The sequence below is a fragment of the Trichoderma gamsii genome, assembly GCF_001481775.2.
Source record: "Trichoderma gamsii strain T6085 chromosome Unknown Scaffold_14.2, whole genome shotgun sequence".
NCBI lineage: Eukaryota > Fungi > Ascomycota > Sordariomycetes > Hypocreales > Hypocreaceae > Trichoderma > Trichoderma gamsii.
In genome coordinates, this window is record NW_020171351.1 from 502,009 (window position 1) to 521,287 (window position 19,279).

A 19,279-nucleotide genomic window follows, 5' to 3' on the forward strand; every position below is an offset into this window, starting at 1 on the left:
CCATGCAATAGCTGGAACCTGCTGGCGGTGGCTGTGGCAGGTAGTGATTACTAGCAGGCAGCAGATCCCCTAGCGGCTCCAGATCAAATGGTGCAATTCGCCGACATGATAACCGCAGACCCACGGAGCCAGACCCTCAGCCAGCGGCAGCCAAGTTTGGGATCAATGTTGGCAGTACGAAGCGGCCAATGCAATTACGAGCAGTAGGTACCCTTGGTACCCTATAATAGACGTGGTTATGCTGCTCTTGGTGATGCTCTCAGGGGATCACAGGGAAGCCCTATGCAGGCAGCAGGTTACCATGTCGGGATACGTGTCGACTCATCTTGGTATCAGAAGGTGGCTTGAGTTCGTGTCGGTTTTTGATTTGGCAACGTCAGGTGCGGCAGGAGCTGATAACCAGGGCATTGCGTTGATACAAGAGCAGCCACAGAGCACATGGCGCGCACGCGAGGTCCAGAAAACAAAAGTAAATTGAACCTTAAAAACGGCTTTCGGGCTCCGTAAGAAACGGCGCCAGGCGAGGTCAAGCAAGCATACGCCGCGCATGGTAAGGCCTGGCTACCCCAGTTAGGGTTTTGGGCAGGTTCGTTGCTAAAGCGCTTGCCGAGTCGTGCACCTGCCTGCCCAGCAATCAAACTGGTAGATAAGGCTGCTGCGACGTCTGCTCCTTCCCCGGACTCATACCCACTTGCCGCGGGCCTTTATCTCTCCCCAGCCTAGGCCGGACTACCTCGCTCGGAATTACACCCAGCTCAGCCATCTCATCTCATCTCCCCTTGGCAGCAAGATCAGCCGCGAAACCTCTGGTCGCAAGGCCATCGTGCCTCTGCCTCCAGTACTGCCCCTGGGGTTGCATCGCGCGACAAGCGACAAACCAACGCCGTCCTAGCCGTTAAGATTCCGCGGCCACAGAGTGCCTGCATGGCGCTGCGCTGCTAGCACCTCCACTTGCTGGCAGCTCCAGCACAGTTGTTGCAACCCTGAAACTTTGTCACCGGCAACCTTTTTCCGCGAGTTTCGGCGGGCCCCTGTCAAAGAGAGAGCACTAAGGCAAGCCACCTGGCATGACGTCTCCCGCCATGCTGGACAACCTTGGATGGAGGTCTTAATCTAATTTTAAACGCCTGCTGCCCAGCAAAAATCCCTGCCGCTGCTGCTGCCTCCACGACAGATGGCTTGCGCCGGCCAACGGGGCCGATACCACTCCTCGCATCGCTTCTGCTAGTACGAAACTACTCCAAGATGTCGACAAGCGTTGTCAACAGGGCTTTCAGGAAATACAGTCATCATCAGCGATATTCCCGATGGAGAAAGCCAGAGCGGACGGGAACAACACTTACACGACGAACAAGTCTCACCATCGCCAAGCAGAAGCCGGCCACTTGGTGCTTGCTCCTACACTCGTTTACCAGGCTTAGCCCCTGTTATGGTGCTGCCCAGGCCTCACAAACTCGAGCTGCCCCTTGCCTCAGCTGAGCGAGCACAGTTTGATTTCGTCCATTGGCTTTACGCCTTATTCTTGGATCCATGTGCATGTACCCCCTCCGTACATACTGTACGCTCAGTCGCTTGAAGCGCACTTCAGAACCGGCGTGCCAAGTGCAGGCGGCCGGGTTCGCCCACTCGCCTTTCACAGGCCTTAACTTGTGTTGCGAGTATGGAGCCCATATCTCTCTATCTAGCAATGCCGAGATGGCGGTAACCTAGTACCTAGTAGTACTGAAGTCGGCGCAGATGACTAGAGTGGGAGGAAAGTACCCGAGCATCAGTGTCTGCAAGAGTGAGCCAGAGCCGAATAAGCGTGAGACGTGCATAAACTGTCCCGTGCCGTGATATCTGAGTAGAGTCTACGACGATGCAAACGAACGTGTTCGAAGCTCAGTGCTTGGCAGTACAGATACTTGCTATACTCGTATGTGTATGTATCCAATCTTTTTTCCTTTCCCTTCCTGAATACTAGATCTACGCTCTGCATATTATCGTGGGACAGGGATTTTCAAAAGTGCTCCACTAACACATCTGTAGGAAGTGATCCACCAATTATTACTGGAATGACTGCCCTACGGATACCGTTCCTTGGAGTGGAGGCCGATGCAGAAAAAAATCATCTTTAATATCCGTTTTGCCCTAGACACCGCAGGGGGGCCGTGGCAAATAGAGAGGGCAGAAACCTTGTCTATGTTGCAAGCTCTGCCGCTCTCTTTCCAACGTCTTCTCTTCTTCGACAGTTGATATTCTTTTAGTGCTTCTTCCCATGATGCTTGGCAGCACTTCGCTGACCCCCTTTATCATGGGCTTGCCGCGCGGTCGGGCATTCTCGCCGGCCAATGAGGGTTCCTGTGAAAAACAGAACGCGGACTCATTATAAGTCGGAGACTCTTGCTTACTTGTATGTCCTACAGCTGGCATCGTATACTCCGTATAAACATGCCCGTGGTATTACACTTTGGATTTTTTTGAACGGGGCTGTCTCTTTTAGGGAGAGCTCCGAAGACGAGGCCCAGCGCACGCCGCTCACCAGAGTCTTCGCCCGGTGACAGCCGGGTGTACTACCCATTGCTGCTAATGCTACCAAGTCCCGGTGGTTTCTAGACGGCGTTTATGGACGTCCAAGGTGCAATCGACAGCTCACGCCGAAACTATGAGACGCCACGGACAGTTCATCGCCGCCGATAGCGCCCCCGCACGTGTAATGGCTTCTTTGTCTACCAATGATTACCCCAATTTGCAGCCCAGGTCTGGGCTGGCTGCAGTAGCCTGGTTACTATCCTTGTGCTTTGCCATCAGCTGTGGCATACGGGTCAATGCCTGCTCCATACCAACATGACAGCTGTGCTCAATCAATTGTTCTCCGTGCTGTAAGTTTGCACGTGGGGCAAAACACCGATATATTAGTTCAGCATGGTGACGATCCAACCAACATGCTTCAGCACTGCAAGAGCACATTCATAGCCAATCAGCAATCATTCAGCGGTAATAACTGGACTATTACCGGTGCTGGGCTTAACAGAGTGAATGAGCAGGCCTGAGGCCGCCATCTGGCACACCATGAAACAAAACGTCGAGCAAAAACCACCCCTCTCCTGGACCATTTCCCCGCAGATGCGTCATGCTAGCCTGCCCTGGCAGGGACGTGTGCGCTTCATAATCTCTTCTTCTCAGGCCAGCTGGAGCTTTTGCTGCTGCTGCTGCTGCTGCTGCTGCTACTGCTGCTGCCAAGTCTATGATACCAGCTCAATCTCATGTTGCAATGCGTATTGCACCATTTCTACTGCATGCTGTCCAACGCTCTATGCGCTATGCCATATATCTGATACTCGCCTCTAGTACTTCCTTTCCCTCGCATTTCTTTACCTGTGTATGGGAATATGCAAGATGCAGCCTGCCCTTATCACAGCCACACCCTAAACACTGTCCGGTGCCCTTTTTCCCAGTCTTACAGGTATAGAGTTGCAATAGGCAGCGACACTCTTACCCACTGCTGATCTCTTGCAGACAGCTTCCCTGTATAACTTCTTCAATCAACCGCGATGGACACATCGTAGCGGTTATCGCTGCGCTTGGGCATCTTAATCCCTTGTTTAGTCATTCATTTATATCTGCCGAGCCGCTGGCCTTGATACCAGTGCCTGGATGGTTGACTATCTAGCGCGTCTTTCTAGCTTGAAAGAAATGGCACCGGAGACAGCTCCGTATGTGGCAGCAAGTGTTGGTGTACAAGTACCGTGTTTCTTTATCCTTACACACCCAAGCCTACTGCGGTCGTCGTTCCCAGCCTGCTGCAAGGATGTATAATATCTGCTAGGATGTCTCATCCCGCGTTAGAAAATATGAGATATTACAGGATATGTTACCTTTTCTCCTTTTAGCCTTACCTTTTGCCTTCAGGTAAGAATCCCTGATCAGTCTAAGGAAAAGTCACTGCTGCAATAGTACTACCACTCCCGACGCTAATAATTCCGAATAAAAAGAAAAAGAAGAAGAGGGGAAGGAAAGATAACAAGGCACATCAAGCTAACGAGATAATAACTGCTACCTTTTCTCGGAGATGTGGCGAGTAAACTTGGACATATATTTTGTCTTGTATGCTGAATGATACTCTGCTGGCCACAAACAGAATGCTTCTGAGTGAAGTGGGATGAGGTGGGATACCTTCTCGAAAACGGAGGAATAAAACAGCTACGATTTGAATCTAGCTTCACTCCCCACCCAGCTTTGCCCGATTACCCGCGAATAACCCTAGGCCATGCTGCAAGGCAATTTCGTTCAACAGGGTTAATAGAAGCCTCACCGACTCTTATTAAGATGGATTTGATGAACTGCAGCGCCCACCAGCAGCATTCTGTGCCGTCTCTTTATTACCAGCCTCCACAGCTGCCCAAAGCATAGATGCGGTGGGTATCGAGGCTGTACGGGGCAGCTCTACTCTAGATCATTCGCTGATTGTTCTGGACCTGAGCGATACTGGGTTGTAAAGAATAGAGCTTTGTTCTCCAGCTAGGTATACGGAACGTGATTAGCCAGCAAAGGGCTAGTGGCCCATCGTGTCGGTATCACTCCTCCTACCTATACTTTATAACTGCTGACCAAGAAGGATTCAACTCTTCCAAGCACCTATATGAGGTTATGAGCCTAGAGGAGAAAAGGCATATGCCCTAATTCAGGACATCAGTGCCACATGGAGAGCGCATCATAGATCATCAGGATGACTTTGCCTCTCAGCAATTTGATCAAGGAGGGAAGCCTTCTCCCAGAACGAGTCTAGTTCGGAGAAGTTCCGATTCCGTGGTCTGCCATGCGCAGGAATGGACTATAGTCGAGGTTTGCGCCATTCTCCCCAGCCGGCTCTGCAGACGCCGACAGTCGCTCGCCAGGGATGATAGGCGGCAAAAAGGAAAGGCGAAGGGAAAGGAGCCGAAAAGGGGTGGGAGTGCACACTACTTGCAGAGCTTACTGGTGGGAGGGTGCCATAACCCTTTCCTGAGAACGCTTCGCCACCAAAAGAGGGCGTTGCCAAGTCATCAGCAGCACAGCTACGCCTATGTCGTGGACCTTTTGCTGTGAATCACAGCGCACGTTTATAGGTAGTACTACCTAGTATTACTGCCCTCGCAGCCCTACTTGTAAGCCGTGCATATCACCTCAGGGTTGGCGCATCTGTGGTAAGCCCCCAATATGCTACGTCTCATCAGGCACTGGGTACGTAGGTAGTCTATCAGGGTACGACTGCCGAATTCGGCAAGCAGATGCCTGGACAAAGTTGAAACGGTAGCCAACCACGAGAGAGAGAACAAGGAGACAGAGCGTGGACTGAAAGATGCCGTTAGCCCCCAAAGTCTCAACATTGGCCGCGTTTTGACTACGTCCTCATGCTCCAAGAGGTCGTTGGTAACTTTTCTGTTTGCTCTGCTTTGTTTTACTTTGCCCCGTTTCTTAGACTTGAGGGGGGGATTCCCCGCGCCAATACGAGACAAGAGGACTATATATCTCTCTCCCTCTTATATATCTCTAACTAGTGCTATTTACTTCACAACCTATGTTAACGAAGAATCAACAAAGTTGAATTCTCAGTTACCTGATTGGCTAGACATCCCATCATCATCACCTCCTCATTGTTTCCTCTTTCCCCGCTTTCTATGACAAGAGGACGTTGGAAAAAGCCAGCGGCCGTTTTGCCGATTCCGCGAACCATCGGATGGATGCATGCGCGTCCCCCAATTGGCGGAAATGAAACTAAAACTGCTGCCGATTTTCGGATCTAAACAAGAAAGATGGGCTAAAAACAGAAAATTCTGCAGGTCTCGGAGTAGTTGTCCGTATTATAAATGCATGTGCCGCTGTCAAGCGGCGCGGAATGCTGCTGAAATCGTCCAAAGGAATAGTACATGTAGCTAGTAATACCTAAGGTACCTAGTGATAGCACGATATAGCCCAGATATAGCGGATTTCTGCATAGGGCAAGACCGGGACCCATGCACTTTTTCCTTTTCTCCTTCATACAATACCTAGGTAGGTAATGCAATGATCATTTAACCGAAAAGGATATATAGCCGATTAAAAAATCCACTCCATACATTCATGATTGGCTTCAGATATACGAAGGCGAGTGAGATATTATAATTTAAGCACTATACGCCAAGGGCAGCAATCTGCGGCCCTGCTGCTATTATTGTATGTAGCTCCAGGACCCTTTTTGCCAAGAAGAGCAAAAGGTAGTGCTGCACCCTTGCTTCGTTCCTGGTACGGTGGTAAGCATGTTCCAGTTGACGCTCATTTGCTAGGAAGTAACGCATAGAGCGGAATGGCAGCCGAAGCCGAATAGCCCTTGAGATTGCGTGAGAGGGCGCTGATCCTGATCAGCGCTAGGATTAAAACTCTTCATTTGTTTTTCTCGTAGCATATCGAGACCCCCTCCTTTCTCTTTGGGATCACCTCCTCCTTTTCTCGAATGTCTTTGACGAGCGTTTTAAACGAAGTAACAAGATTGGTGAGTTCGCCATACACCTAAGATTTGCTGAATGTAACGTGGCATGGTTGTTTCTAAAGTGCCTGAGTTCTTTGGAGTGCCTTGCTGAACCTCGGCCTGTATCATAACAGTTCTGGATAATAGTAATATGATGGCTAGGTCATCTCGAATAACACTTCGTGTAGGTATGTAGTTTAAATACTTTTTCGTTATAGGCCTACACTGTCAAATTCTAAGAGATGCCGGTTTGGCCTAGCAATCATATGTACATAAAGGCCTAATGAAAACTTGCTTTCTACCTATCTAATAAGGATGTACCTGATAAACACTTTTACTGAGCGTCTCCGCTGTATTTTGAAACAACTCATTGTAAAGAACCATAATTCTCCTAAATCTGGCCCACGACTGTAATTCCGCTCTTAACGGATTTTGTCCTCCGGACTTCAACTTCCTCGAGCTCATATCGAGCATTCTCTGCAAGGATGCGGTCTCGATGCCAGGGCCCAAGAAACATTCCTCGAGGGTCGACGGCATCTCGGATTTTCCTAAACTTGTCCAGGTCTTCGCCATACATGAGTTCGATTTCGGGGCGATAGGTTTCAAAGTTTTTGGCCCAGTGCGGCTTGCCGCCCATGTCCTTCATTAGCCATTCAAAGGCTTGGTAGTAACGTTCTCGGCAAGGGGGGTCATGCAAGTAAGGACGGTATAGAGTGGCGTTGAGATACAACGTTGGTCCATCCTTGACAGTTGGGTCAAGGAAAGGCCGAGAGTTTGTAGTGAGCGTCGTGTCGCTGACCCGAACCTCCACCGGCGCATGAACATAGAGGCCCTTGGCTGAGAAGGGGATGTTATGCGGCACATAGTCTGGGTCGCTGGGAGTGAGTTGATTGAGCCATGAGCTAAGCCTTCGGAGTGCTTCCGGGCCCTTGTGGAGAGGAATAGCCCACTCGTTAACAAACTGAGAGTATAAACAGTTCATTAACAAGGCCTTGCGGCTTGGTTGGATGGCTGACGTTGTGGATCCGTTTGCAAAACCGTATTGCATGCCAAATACGAACCATTCAACCCAGGGCAAAATGCGAGGCACAAGCTGGGCGACGTAAAGCAGATTGTGATAGATGTAGTAGCCCAGGGACCCATCATAATAGCTTACCGGAGGGTCGAAGAGATCCTCGTCGGTCTTCTCGGCTTGCCAGACAACCGCCCGGCGAGTGTAGGGAAACCACCAGACTCGGACAAACTCGCTCTGAGTCCACAATTCGTTTGGCCACGAGTTGAACATTTTTACATCTGCATCAATGGTCTGCTTCCACCGGAGGGTAAAGGCTGGGACGGCACGAAAAGTGACTTCCGAGATGATGCCAAGGGAGCCGAGAGACAGCAGTGCAGCTCGAAACAGATCAGGGTTCTCGTCCCGCGAGCAGTGCTCAGTAGTTCCGCTGGCAAGCGTGATTTTGAGAGCGAGGACGTCTTCGGACATGAGGCCGTGGCGAACGCTGCTGCCGTGCGTCCCCGTCGAGATGGCGCCGGCAATTGACTGCTGGTTGATGCTGCCCAGGTTTGGCATAGCCAGGCCACGCCGCTCGAGCTCCTCGCACAGGGTGTATAAGCGGATGCCGCTCTGCATGACCACGACGCCGCTTTTGTCATCCACGGAGAGGATTCTGTTGTACTTGTCCAGGTTGACCAGCCAGTTGGAGGTGCAGGTGATGTTGGAGGGCGAGTGCCCGCATCCAACCGTCACCACGCGCTTGCGAAGTTTGTGCGCGAGCAGAGCGATCTTTTCGATCTCGGCCAGCGATTCAGGCTGAACGTAGACGGCGGCCACGCACGAGAATGTGCGCGCCCATGTGTGGTGCTTATGCTTGTACACTGAGCGGAAGGGCACCATCTGGCCACTGTCGGAGATGGAGATGCCATCTGGCAGCTTCGGAAACGGCTCCATGCCTGCGCCGGTATCGCGGAATGCCGCAACAACTTTTGATTCCGTATCTTCTTCTTCCTTTTTTAGCCTGCCTTGTTTGATCCCTGATGCTGGTAATGGCAGCGTGAGGCGCGGTGTTTCTGATAGACGTTGATTTTGAGAAAATTCCCAAGACAGATAGATAGATAGGCCAGTAGCTTGATAGGGCGATCACGCCATATAGCCGCCTCTATGGAAAATCCTTCACGAGCTGAAATTAAATGTACATGCGCAAAAGTACTGCAATCACTGCGGCCCGAATGCTCAGGTCAGAGGCGATAGAGGAAGATGCTGCGGGAGAGTTCAATGTTTGTGGTCATACGAATGCGGAAGCGCCATGGTGATTCAAATACAACGCGAGTTAAGCGAGGGCAGGCGCCATTGCGCAGACGTGAGGGCCATGATGCCTCGATTTTACAGCTTGGCGCTTTCCAAAGCCCGAAGAGGAAAAAATTGAACCCTGGGCTTTGTAACCTGCCAGAGATTTACGGGACGGCGGCTGTCAATTGCCACTGCCATGTGCTATTTGGCCCGCTAAAGGGCTTGGATCTCGGGCTGTTGGACCCTGCGTCGGCGCTACAGAAAATTCCGAGCTCAGCCGTGCATGCGCTAAAAATTTCTGGATACCTATTGGCTTTAGGCGTGCGCATCTTGAACCGACAGCGGCGTGCGTGCCCTGAACCGCCAATTTGTAAGGCGTATGCAGCACCTGTGCAGTATGCAGCTTGCAGCGCGCATCAGTGTTATATACGTGTATTTCTGGGCGGGGAAAGAAGCAGGAAAACAGATGAGGAAAGTGCAAGGAAACTGCAGACGGCAGCGAGATGCGAGATGCGAGATGCGAGATGCGAGCAGCTTGTACTTTGTACCGTTAATAACTCTGAGAAACGGCCGCTTCGAAACGGACAGAGAGCGCCGGTCCAGTGCGGGCAGTTCCGAGTGTCCACTCTCGACCTGGGGTACCTTATGGCAGTGATGATCTGCTACTGCATTCAGCGACGACAGTTGAGTAGCAAGTTGCAAGCTCTCACCAGTTACAGTTTTAATATAATTTAATTACTTCCAAGTGCATCACACAAGGTCAGCAGCATCTTGGTTAATCACTCGCTTATCGTATCTACCAGGCACCCGCACAGATGAATCTCTACGCGAAATCGGATGATTAATTCAAGTATCAGGCTCCCGGAGGTAGGACTACTAGTGATGTATTCATATTCGCTGCTTCTCCGCTGTAGTTGCTTTGTACCCAAAGTCACTGATACAAAAGCTGCAAACATCAGGCCATCTCAATGTGTCTGATCCTCCGGAACTACGGTCATGGCTGCTGGATTAGCCCATCCCCGCTAGAGCAATCGAGCAATATCTTGCGAGCGTGGCCAATTAATCGGCTCTTTTGCAATTTTAGTTCAACAGCGTTGTTCCTTCTTGCGGGGTTGTTGTTGTCTACGATTAGCGCAAAACAACTGCCGACATGTGAGAAGTTATATAGCTCCTACAGCTTTGCCCTTTCATAGAAGTGGATTCCCACACTTACCAAAGCTTGGTAAATATGAAACACACGAGTCAGAAACTTCTTCTGGGATCAATGGTGCTGCTGCGGGCGTATGCAGCCGGGCAACTCGATGGGTATTTCCGACTCCCTAGACAAAGCAAAGAGCAATTGATACGCCGCTCTACTGTTGTATCGGTACTTGTGCCATCCTGGTTGTACCAACACTTCATACTACCACTAACAAGCTATACGAGCATAACGGTCGTTGGATGTCGACTGCATAATGTGATTCGCGCCAAAGAGGCAGTAGATCAACAAGAACTCTAATGTAGGTGACTTGTCAATTGATCGTTGAGTCTATGACCCCCGCAATCTTTCAGTCCCGCAATTGCAATCTGTGTATATACCGCAATGGCTTGTCAATTTGCAACAATAGCTCTTGTCTTGCCCGCTGGGCTAGGCTCGCAGAGGATCCGATTATGCAATCTGTTTATAAATCTTAAAATGGAAGGAGTTTCCAACAGCTACTTACTCGCTTGGCTAAGGGATACCGAGGCTCGAGGATCCGGTTATGCGCTTCCTTTATAAATGTACAAATGGAAGGACCTTCCAACAACCGTACCTGCCCGCTTGGCTAAGCGGTATAGCGTGTCACTAGTACTTCTGTGATATGACAAGGTGATCAGTTCGACTCTGATAGTGGGCATCTCTTTTTGCTTTTTTAATTAAGTATTAATGTGTCACTAGATTTCTGTGATATGAACAAGGTGGATAGTTCGACTCTAATAGTGGGCATTTCTTTTTTGCTTTTTGCCATCTTCAATTTTGCAGACTTGACTCTGTTCAGTGACGGAATACATGTCTTTTCTTTTTCGCTGTCTAAAAAGTGAAGAGTTGATATGAAGGCCAGAACTTTGGATCAATTGATTGCATTCGTCATGTTTCAATCGTTCACCACTTAGCATGTTGGTCGCCAATCACCTTACACAGGAAGTGAGAAGTAGAGAAGAGAGAATAAATATCTATTGTGTCAGTAAACTCGACTAGCTGTCCCATACCGCTCAACACCATATGCCAGAAAAGAAAAGAAACAAAAAGTGTCCGGTCTATCCTTCCTCGCCAGGGCCTATTCTACTTTCATAATCAGCTTCAGCAGGCATTCATATTTCCACGACGAGAGGGTCTTCTCCTCGTAGAGCTCTCCATTTGTTTGCAGACTCGACCACATCTGGGCATCCTTGAAGCAAGAAAGCCCATCTAGTCACAAACTTTTCTGTAACTTCCCAACCCGATATCTCCCACGGATCAGACCATGAGAGAATACCAACTTCGGGGGTGCTTGTAGGAGTGTAGGTTTTCAACGCCTCTTTTTTTTCTGGAGTTACTACGTGTGGTCTTGCAGGAGCTTTCGCATCGTTCGGTGCACCGTCGTTTGAATCTTCTTCTAGTCCACAGCCCATAGCTTCAAATATATCTCCAATCAAATCTTCGAGAATTTCGTCTTCGTCAACGTTGAACTCTATGACTGCAAGAATGAGGTTGTCCCGCAGCTGAGGGGATGGAAGAAGATCTATCCAGCCGGGGTGGGGGACCTCCTGCTGCATTTTCGTCGGCATAAACGCTGGTGGAAGTGAACGAGTACCATCGAGATTTCGAGGAGCTTCTGAAAAGTCTTCAATCGCGAAAGTACGGCGACTGATGCAAAGGGATGCGGTTTTTGGCGCAATTGTGGACATTATGAAGTAGTTGGTGATGATTGCCCGCGAGACGTTGAGACAAATGACGTATAGAAGTTTGTGGTCCGGGGACAACGGGAAATGAACCTGTGTAGAACAAACATTGGGTCCTCGGGACCGGCAAGCTGCATTTGGAGGTGATGATACTGCCGTAGAAGCCGATGACTCGAGCTCCCGGGCGAGATTCTCTCGTTGCCGCCGGCCTGATGCGGATGCTCCGTTAGTCTTCCGGGTGCAATTAGATGAGAGGAATGGCTGATAAGGTATCCCTACGAGCTGCTCTTTGATTGATCCTATTTTGTCTTTTCCTCCTCTCCTTGGCATCCCTCAGCCCGTACCAGTCGTCATTCTCGTCAACTTTCTGCAAGGTCCCCTGATTAGCTCTTGGATAGCTTCGACATGATTGACGGAACAAACTCACCTCTTCCCGCGCCGGGACTAGACGAAACTTCATAAAGGTAGCCATTGAATAGCCTATAGTCGAACAATGATCCTATCCACAAGGCGGAAACGCAATTTTTTTAATAGATAGGAAGATGAATTTGGAGTTGAAGGGTCATCAATCGTTCCTTTGAATGTCTCCTGCTGACTATGTTTGACTTGAATAGGAAGACTGGTGGAGTTTCAGAGAGCTGGCGCTAATGCAGTCTGATGACAGGACCATCCCTTGTTGGGACTAGATTGAAGACTTTCTGGATCTCGAGTCTTGAATATCTCCAGCAGACTGGGGATTTTACAATGGATGTTCCTCTTTCAGGGAACTGAATTGCAGATTCTGGCTATATTTAGACAAATTAATCAAGGCCTTGATATAGACTGGCGAATCGGGCATTTCATTGGGTCGCTATGTGTCTGTAAGAGGAAGTACATTGCCGAGCTCGGGATACGATTAGTATTCTGAAGAGCCAAGGGGCTAGCATTCTAAAACCTTTAAATTGAAGCCTGCAGAACCTACAGTTTGTAATAATTTGTCTGACATCTATCTATGGTTTCCCGGTGTCCAAACTGGAAACACTCCCAGTATATGGGTTAATATCTTTTCTTCCACCCTGCTAATGATGAACATATAGAGCGCGGCATGGCCTCTGGCTTCAGCATTGGAGATTTCAGTTTGCGCCGTTGTGAATAGCTGTTTCAGCGCCGCTTGCATTGACTAAACCATTTGCAGATCGAGCAACACACGAGGTCATACCAACCGACAGAGTTTCTTCCCGTGCAGCGATCGAACAATCCCAATATGAACTTACATAAGGGGGATGAGGCGAAACAGTGCAACTCGACGCTGTGACATTGCAACATCCCTCATTTTGATTATCTCCGGATATGCGACGGCTTTCGCAGCCTGGATAGAAGCCGCCGCTAGGTGTCGCGGTCTCACAAGGTCCCGAAAGGTTAGAGATGAGAAATCTCATATAAGCAGTCCGTACGGCTAAGGACGAATGTGGCAAACTCATCTGAAAAGGTATCGTTTTACTAAATCATTTGAGTCTGCGAGGCTTGGCTTTCTACCCGAAAGCAAATCCGATGTAGCAATTTTTTTATCGGAAGTATAAAGCCGTGACTTATACGTAAATTGAGCTTCATTGACAAATGAAATCATATCAGTGGTGGCCGCAAGAAATGGAGCAAAACAACACATATATCTGCTATTGTCTTCCGGACTGTTATTGACGCAGAAAGCCGTGGGTGGTAGGCCGATTCCTGACTACTCTCAGACCGTCGCTGTACATCTAAAAAGGCAAAATACTCCGTAGAATCTTCGGGATCTATCTACGTGTAGTCTTCGTAAAAGACACTACCTTGGCTTTTGAGAGATGCAGCCAGCGCCGTGCTAGTCCTAGGGTAGCATCGGTGACGAAGGGGAAAGATAAGAGACTAAGTGTTTGCGACGTATGACGTCAAGATTCTTCCGGACATCTGGAGTTGGACCGCGCAGTATGTTTCCTCAGTTTTGCCGCTACAGAGACAGCTAAGCTCTCTGTAAACTGCGTGGTTCGAGTACTTGTGGTCAAGAAGATCAGATGGACATGGACTTCGGTGGCGAGTTCGCAAGCAAATACACGTACACGCACGCTCCATGGCAACTCCGTTCGTCTTTTTGCCTCGACAGATACCCGATTCCGCAAATGGAGAATAGAGACAATTGCCATACTTGTATCGCATCCTGATCCAGGCATTGAAGCCATGACTCGCTGCGTCGCTATTGGCTTCCTCGTAGGGCAGACTATGGACATGCGAAGCTTCTCCCGCCTCACCCGCATTCTTCTGGTCAAACCAGTGTTGCCATGATTGGCCTTGGCAGTTCATGCCCTCTCCCGGGCCACTCGGTATTAATAGATTAAAGTCCTGAGAGGCTGCATGAAGCGTCAAGCCAGACCGCGAAAGGAAGTGGTTGGCCAAAGACGTGTCTCATGACTAAGCAGGCTCCCCACTGCCAAAACAAGCATTGGCCACGCTGTCGCTAGCTCCGTTGGACAAAAAACGTCATGCCGGCTTCCAGCGCTGGCCACGAAGCTGCCTTGGCCGCTTTTGTGCTAGAGTGCTTGCGCAACGCCCTAGACACTGTGTCGTACAGCGCGCTCATTGCTGGTTACAGTGTCTTGAGCGCCTGAAGACGCCTGTACGTGGTGGCTGAGTTGCCCTGTGTATCATCATCCCGCCATCCTCGTTTGTTCTTCTTTCAGGCCAAGTCCCTGGTCTATACATGCCACTTCTCCACCACCAATCTCCACGCCGGCTGCTCTGGTTTCTCTTCTCCTTCAATTCACATGCAGCTCTCGCTGGATCATCCCTATTTCCCCATTCTTGTACGATAATCCAAGATCGCATCCTCGCTACGCGCTTTGAGCGGCTCGACATAGCCTCTGTGTTGGCGGCTGGGGGCTGCCTCAGCTTGCAACTGAACAAACGAAACCCCCCGAAACTCGACAGAGATAATTGCTTGTAGCCTAGCATGTCGGACGTGGGCGACAGGTAGGTTTGCTTTCCGAGAACCATCTTGTCTGTTCATTTGCTGTATCGCATCCCGGAGCTGCTTTTTCTCTCTCTTTGCATCACAACCCCACTCTATATTTGTCCCTCTTTGTTTTGAGAGCTTCCTGTCTTTCAGCTGGCTGATCTGGATGATGTGGCTACAGCAACAACCACAAGCGGTCCAAGTCCGCCGCGGCGCTGTCGCTATTGCGCCGCAAGGACACTCGAGACGATGAATCCGGATCTGAAGACGGTCGATTATCGACCACGGGCAGCCATGCTTCCCCTCCGAAATCCAGCGCGCCCCGAAGCCATGTGTCTCGACTCTCAACACCATCGGCTGTTCTGAGCAGAACACCTTCTAACAACCAGGCTGCTGCAAACGCAAAAGCTTCTCCAACTCAAGAGACCAAAACCGGTAGCCTGGAACAATCTATACGCAAATTTAGGGTTGTTGAGGCCCTGAGGAGCGGAGATACCGCATCCATATCCAAGGTCATTCGGGAGACGGCGGACGGGCTCCCACGTGCAAGCACATCGTCGCATAGTGGGGCTAGTGCTGCTGGGGCATTGGAAGATACGACGATACTTCATTTGGCTATGCAATGCGCCGAGTTCCCCGTTATCGAATACGTTCTGTCCGATGGCCTCGGCAGCTTGGACGTGAATGCTCGGGATAAAGATGGCAACACTCCGCTGCATGTTGCCGCCATGCACAGCCGCACTCAGGCAGTTAAGCTTCTCTTGGAGCAAAAAGAGATCAACGATGCGATTGCAAATTCTCAGGGCAAATTGCCCATCGACCTAGCTCGAAACCCCGAGATATTCCAGCTCCTTCAGCTCTCTCGATCCCTCTTCGCAGACACCAAGGTGCAGCAGGTACAGGACCTGATCGCCAAGGGCGACTACGAAACTCTTGCCCAGGTGCTGGAAGAGGCGCGATTAAAGACTATGCTGGACATCAATAGCACTGAATTTGTGTTGGATCCAGCTGTTGTGCAGGCTGGAGGCACATTACTCCATGAAGCAGCCAGAAAGAAGAACACTCAGCTCATCCAGGTCCTATTGCTTCACGGCGCCGACCCCTTTCGTCGTGATCGAAGAGGCAAGCTGCCTCAATCCATTACCAGCGACGACAATGTCAAGGCCATTCTAAAGAAGTCGCCAGCTGCTGTAGCGGCCCAGAGAGGAATCCAAGAGAAAGCTGTCCTGGGACACGCTGCCTCCCAGAATGCCGCAGCTGGCGGACCCAGCGATCCCTTGGCGGGACGTGAAGCTCGCGAGATGAAGGGATACTTGAAGAAATGGACCAACTATCGCAAGGGTTACCAGTTGAGATGGTTTGTGCTCGAGGATGGCGTGTTGAGCTACTATAAGCACCAAGACGATGCTGGTTCTGCATGCCGGGGCGCCATCAATATGAAAATTGCCAAACTCCACATGAGCCCAGATGAAAAGACCAAGTTCGAGATTATCGGAAAGTCGTCCGTAAAGTACACTCTCAAAGCGAATCATGAGGTGGAAGCCAAACGATGGTTCTGGGCCCTCAACAATTCAATCCAGTGGACCAAAGATCAGGCGAGAGAGGAGGAGCGCCAGGCAGCTCGTAGCGCGGAGCTTCTTCGGCAGGCCAAGGCCGACCAGAGCGGCTCGCTCTCTATCCAAGATTCTCACAGCGAGAACACGAGCATGACGGATTTGAGGCGTGTCAGCACGCAGCCGCAAGCGCGCCCAATCTTGGCTGTTAAAAAGTCAGACATGACTGGGACAAGTTTAGCGGAGAGCGTGGAAGAGGAAGATTTCGTGGATACCTTTACAGAAGCGGATGGACATGGAGCTGGTCCTGGCACGGCACCCGGAGATCAAGATGACGATGACGACTATGGAGAAGACACTAGCGGTCGCGAAGAGCCCCAAGCAACTAAGGATGCGCTCAACATTACTGCGCAGTCAGCAAAACTGCAGCTGGAGACGATGGCAAGCGTTCACTCAGCCCTTTTGAGTGAACTTTCCCTCCGCCCTGCTACGCCAATATCGGATGTTCAAGTCGCGCAGGCTCTCTCCACATACGATGCTGCTATCCGAAGTTTGACGGGTCTGGTCGGGGACCTGCTCCGGATTTCAAAAGACCGTGACGCATTCTGGCAATATCGTCTTGATCGGGAGTCTGATATGCGGCGTATGTGGGAGGAGAGCATGGCACAGGTAGCTCGCGAGCAGGAGATCCTCGAAGCCCGGGTCGGTGAATCGGAGATGAAGCGTAAGCTGGCCAAGAAGGCGCTGCGTGAGGTGATGGAGGGTAGTGGTCTGCCTTCTGCTAGCGTGACACCAACGATCGAAAAGGTTCAGGAAGAGGTTGAAGAGGCTGCTGCCATTGCCAAGGCATCGAGCAAAAACCTGGCCCGAAAACAGACTGCTCTTGAGCAGTTGGCGGAGATGTCTGACAGTGAGTCTGGAGTAGAGGACGAGTTCTTTGATGCTGTAGATGCTGGCGACGTCGAAGTTACGGAGCTTCCCCACATTGAAGCAAAGCAGGAGACGAAGGAAGTTGCTACTTCTGGCTTGGATCTTAGCAGCTCTTTCAAGGGATATGAGAATGGAATTCGATCCAGGCTCAAAATGGAGAGTGATGATCGGCCCAAAATTTCTCTCTGGGTACGTTTGGACATGTCATCTGCATGGGATACATGAGCTAACATCTAGGGATAGGGTATCCTCAAGTCAATGGTTGGCAAGGATATGACCAGGATGACACTGCCTGTGTCATTTAACGAGCCGACATCATTACTGTATCGCTGCGGTGAAGACATGGAGTACGCGGATCTCCTCGACTTAGCATCCGAACGCGCCGACTCGATCGAAAGACTCATGTACGTGGCCGCTTTTGCTGCCAGTGAGTACGCATCTACCATTGGCCGAGTTGCAAAACCTTTCAATCCCCTGCTGGGTGAAACATTTGAATATGTTCGCCCTGACAAAAACTACCGCTTCTTCATCGAGCAGGTCAGCCACCACCCGCCAATCGGCGCTGCCTGGGCAGAGGCACCCAACTGGACGTACTGGGGTGAATCGCGAGTCAAGTCCAAATTTTACGGCAAATCGTTCGACATCAACCCTCTTGGAACATGGTTCCTCAAGCTTCGACCTACCGTTGGGGGAAAAGAAGATTTTTACACGTGGAAAAAGGTGACATCCTCGGTTATCGGCATTATCACAGGAAATCCCACGGTAGACAACTACGGCCTCATGGAAGTCAAGAACTGGACGACTGGAGAAGTAGCTGAGGTTGACTTTAAGGCTAGGGGATGGACTGCCTCAAGCGCATACCGGATTGCGGGCAAGATCATGGATGCCTCAGGCCAGGTGCGAATGAGCCTAGGCGGTCGCTGGAACTCCAGGTTATATGCCCGATTGACTCCAGGGTACGAGGCTGCTGTTGACGCGCCCTCAACTAAGAATGGAGATATTGTCCACCGAGGTAGCATCGCAGATCCAAGCCGGGCTTACCTTATCTGGCAGGCCAATGAGCGACCGACGGGCATTCCTTTCAACCTGACTCCGTTTGTGCTTACATTCAACCACATCGATGACAACCTAAGGCAGTGGATTGCCCCTACAGACTCACGTTTGCGACCAGATCAACGGGCCATGGAGGATGGAGAGTACGATTTTGCCGCGACAGAGAAGAATAGGTTAGAAGAGAACCAGCGTGCCCGCCGACGAGCGCGTGAGATTGCTAATGGAAATTTCAATTCCAAATGGTTCACAAAGGAAATCTGTGAAATTACAGGCGAAGAGTACTGGAAATTCAACGGCGAGTACTGGAGGCGGAGAGAAAAGGCCGGACCTGATGGCGATTACGAGGCAGCGTGGGCAGGTTTGGAGCCTATTTATGACGATATACAGGCTTAGGGAGTTCGTCATGCAGGGGATGGAAGCTGACGGTGAAAGCGTTGAAAACAATGGAGAGATATCAAATGTAAATGTATAGGTGTTTTAGCACTAGATTTGAGGGATTGAGCTGTCTGTTTTTTTTTGTTCGGGCAAACACATGAAGAGGGAAGGGGGTGAAGATGACGACGAGAGTGAGGGAAGTGGATGAGAGAAATGGACGATATGCGACGTAGTTCGTATGCAATATTAGCATCACCAAAATATTTCCTTCTCAATATACCCATGTTAATGGGCTGTAAAGCACAAATGTGGGATGTGAGTGTCCAGAGTACCAGAGAAGGCATTGGCAGAGCGCCGGTGCTGAATGGCATCAATTTTCACATGGAACGGCATTGACTTGGTAAGTCGACACCGAGCAAATATTGATAATCCTGCCTCATGATCATTTACGCCTAGTTGTGCCACAATCATACAAGAAGTGCCCCTTTGTCTAGATCCATGGAGCTACGGAGACACGCATTCCGCGGCGGACGAATTGAGCCTCGGCATCGGCAGTGACGATGAGCGTGTCGTCCAACTAGATTGAAGAGGAATAACCCGAGATGCATGCATTGGCGAGCCTTAGTGGCTCTACTTTGCCTGCTTGCCCGCTTAATAATGAACCAACTTATTTCCTATTTTGCAGCTGTTACTGCTTTCGCGTTGTTTGCATGAGAGCTCAACTAGAAGTGCTTATTGCTAAAGTGGACTAC

At 50.3% G+C, this 19,279-nt stretch overlaps 3 protein-coding genes across 3 annotated transcripts; 1 reads left to right on the forward strand and 2 right to left on the reverse strand.

The window, feature by feature from the left end:
* Nucleotides 1–6,857: 6,857 nt before the first annotated feature.
* On the reverse strand, nt 6,858–8,414 carry TGAM01_v204841 (D-arabinono-1,4-lactone oxidase; the record flags this gene model as incomplete). The annotated part of the gene is made up of 1 exon (XM_018801460.1): nt 6,858–8,414. The coding sequence occupies one exon, from the start codon at nt 8,412–8,414 to the stop codon at nt 6,858–6,860; it is 1,557 nt and encodes a 518-aa protein (XP_018665253.1).
* A 2,670-nt stretch (nt 8,415–11,084) lies between these two features.
* TGAM01_v204842 (hypothetical protein) lies at nt 11,085–12,126 on the reverse strand (the record flags this gene model as incomplete). The annotated part of the gene is made up of 3 exons (XM_024549520.1): nt 11,085–11,863; nt 11,934–12,021; nt 12,082–12,126. The coding sequence occupies 3 exons, from the start codon at nt 12,124–12,126 to the stop codon at nt 11,085–11,087; spliced, it is 912 nt and encodes a 303-aa protein (XP_024405750.1).
* Nucleotides 12,127–14,613: 2,487 nt separating this feature from the next.
* On the forward strand, nt 14,614–18,545 carry TGAM01_v204843 (hypothetical protein; the record flags this gene model as incomplete). Its single annotated transcript, XM_018801458.1, has 3 exons — nt 14,614–14,633; nt 14,798–17,288; nt 17,343–18,545. 3 exons carry the CDS (start codon nt 14,614–14,616, stop codon nt 18,543–18,545), a joined length of 3,714 nt encoding a protein of 1,237 aa, XP_018665251.1.
* Between the last annotated feature and the right edge of the window lie 734 nt (nt 18,546–19,279).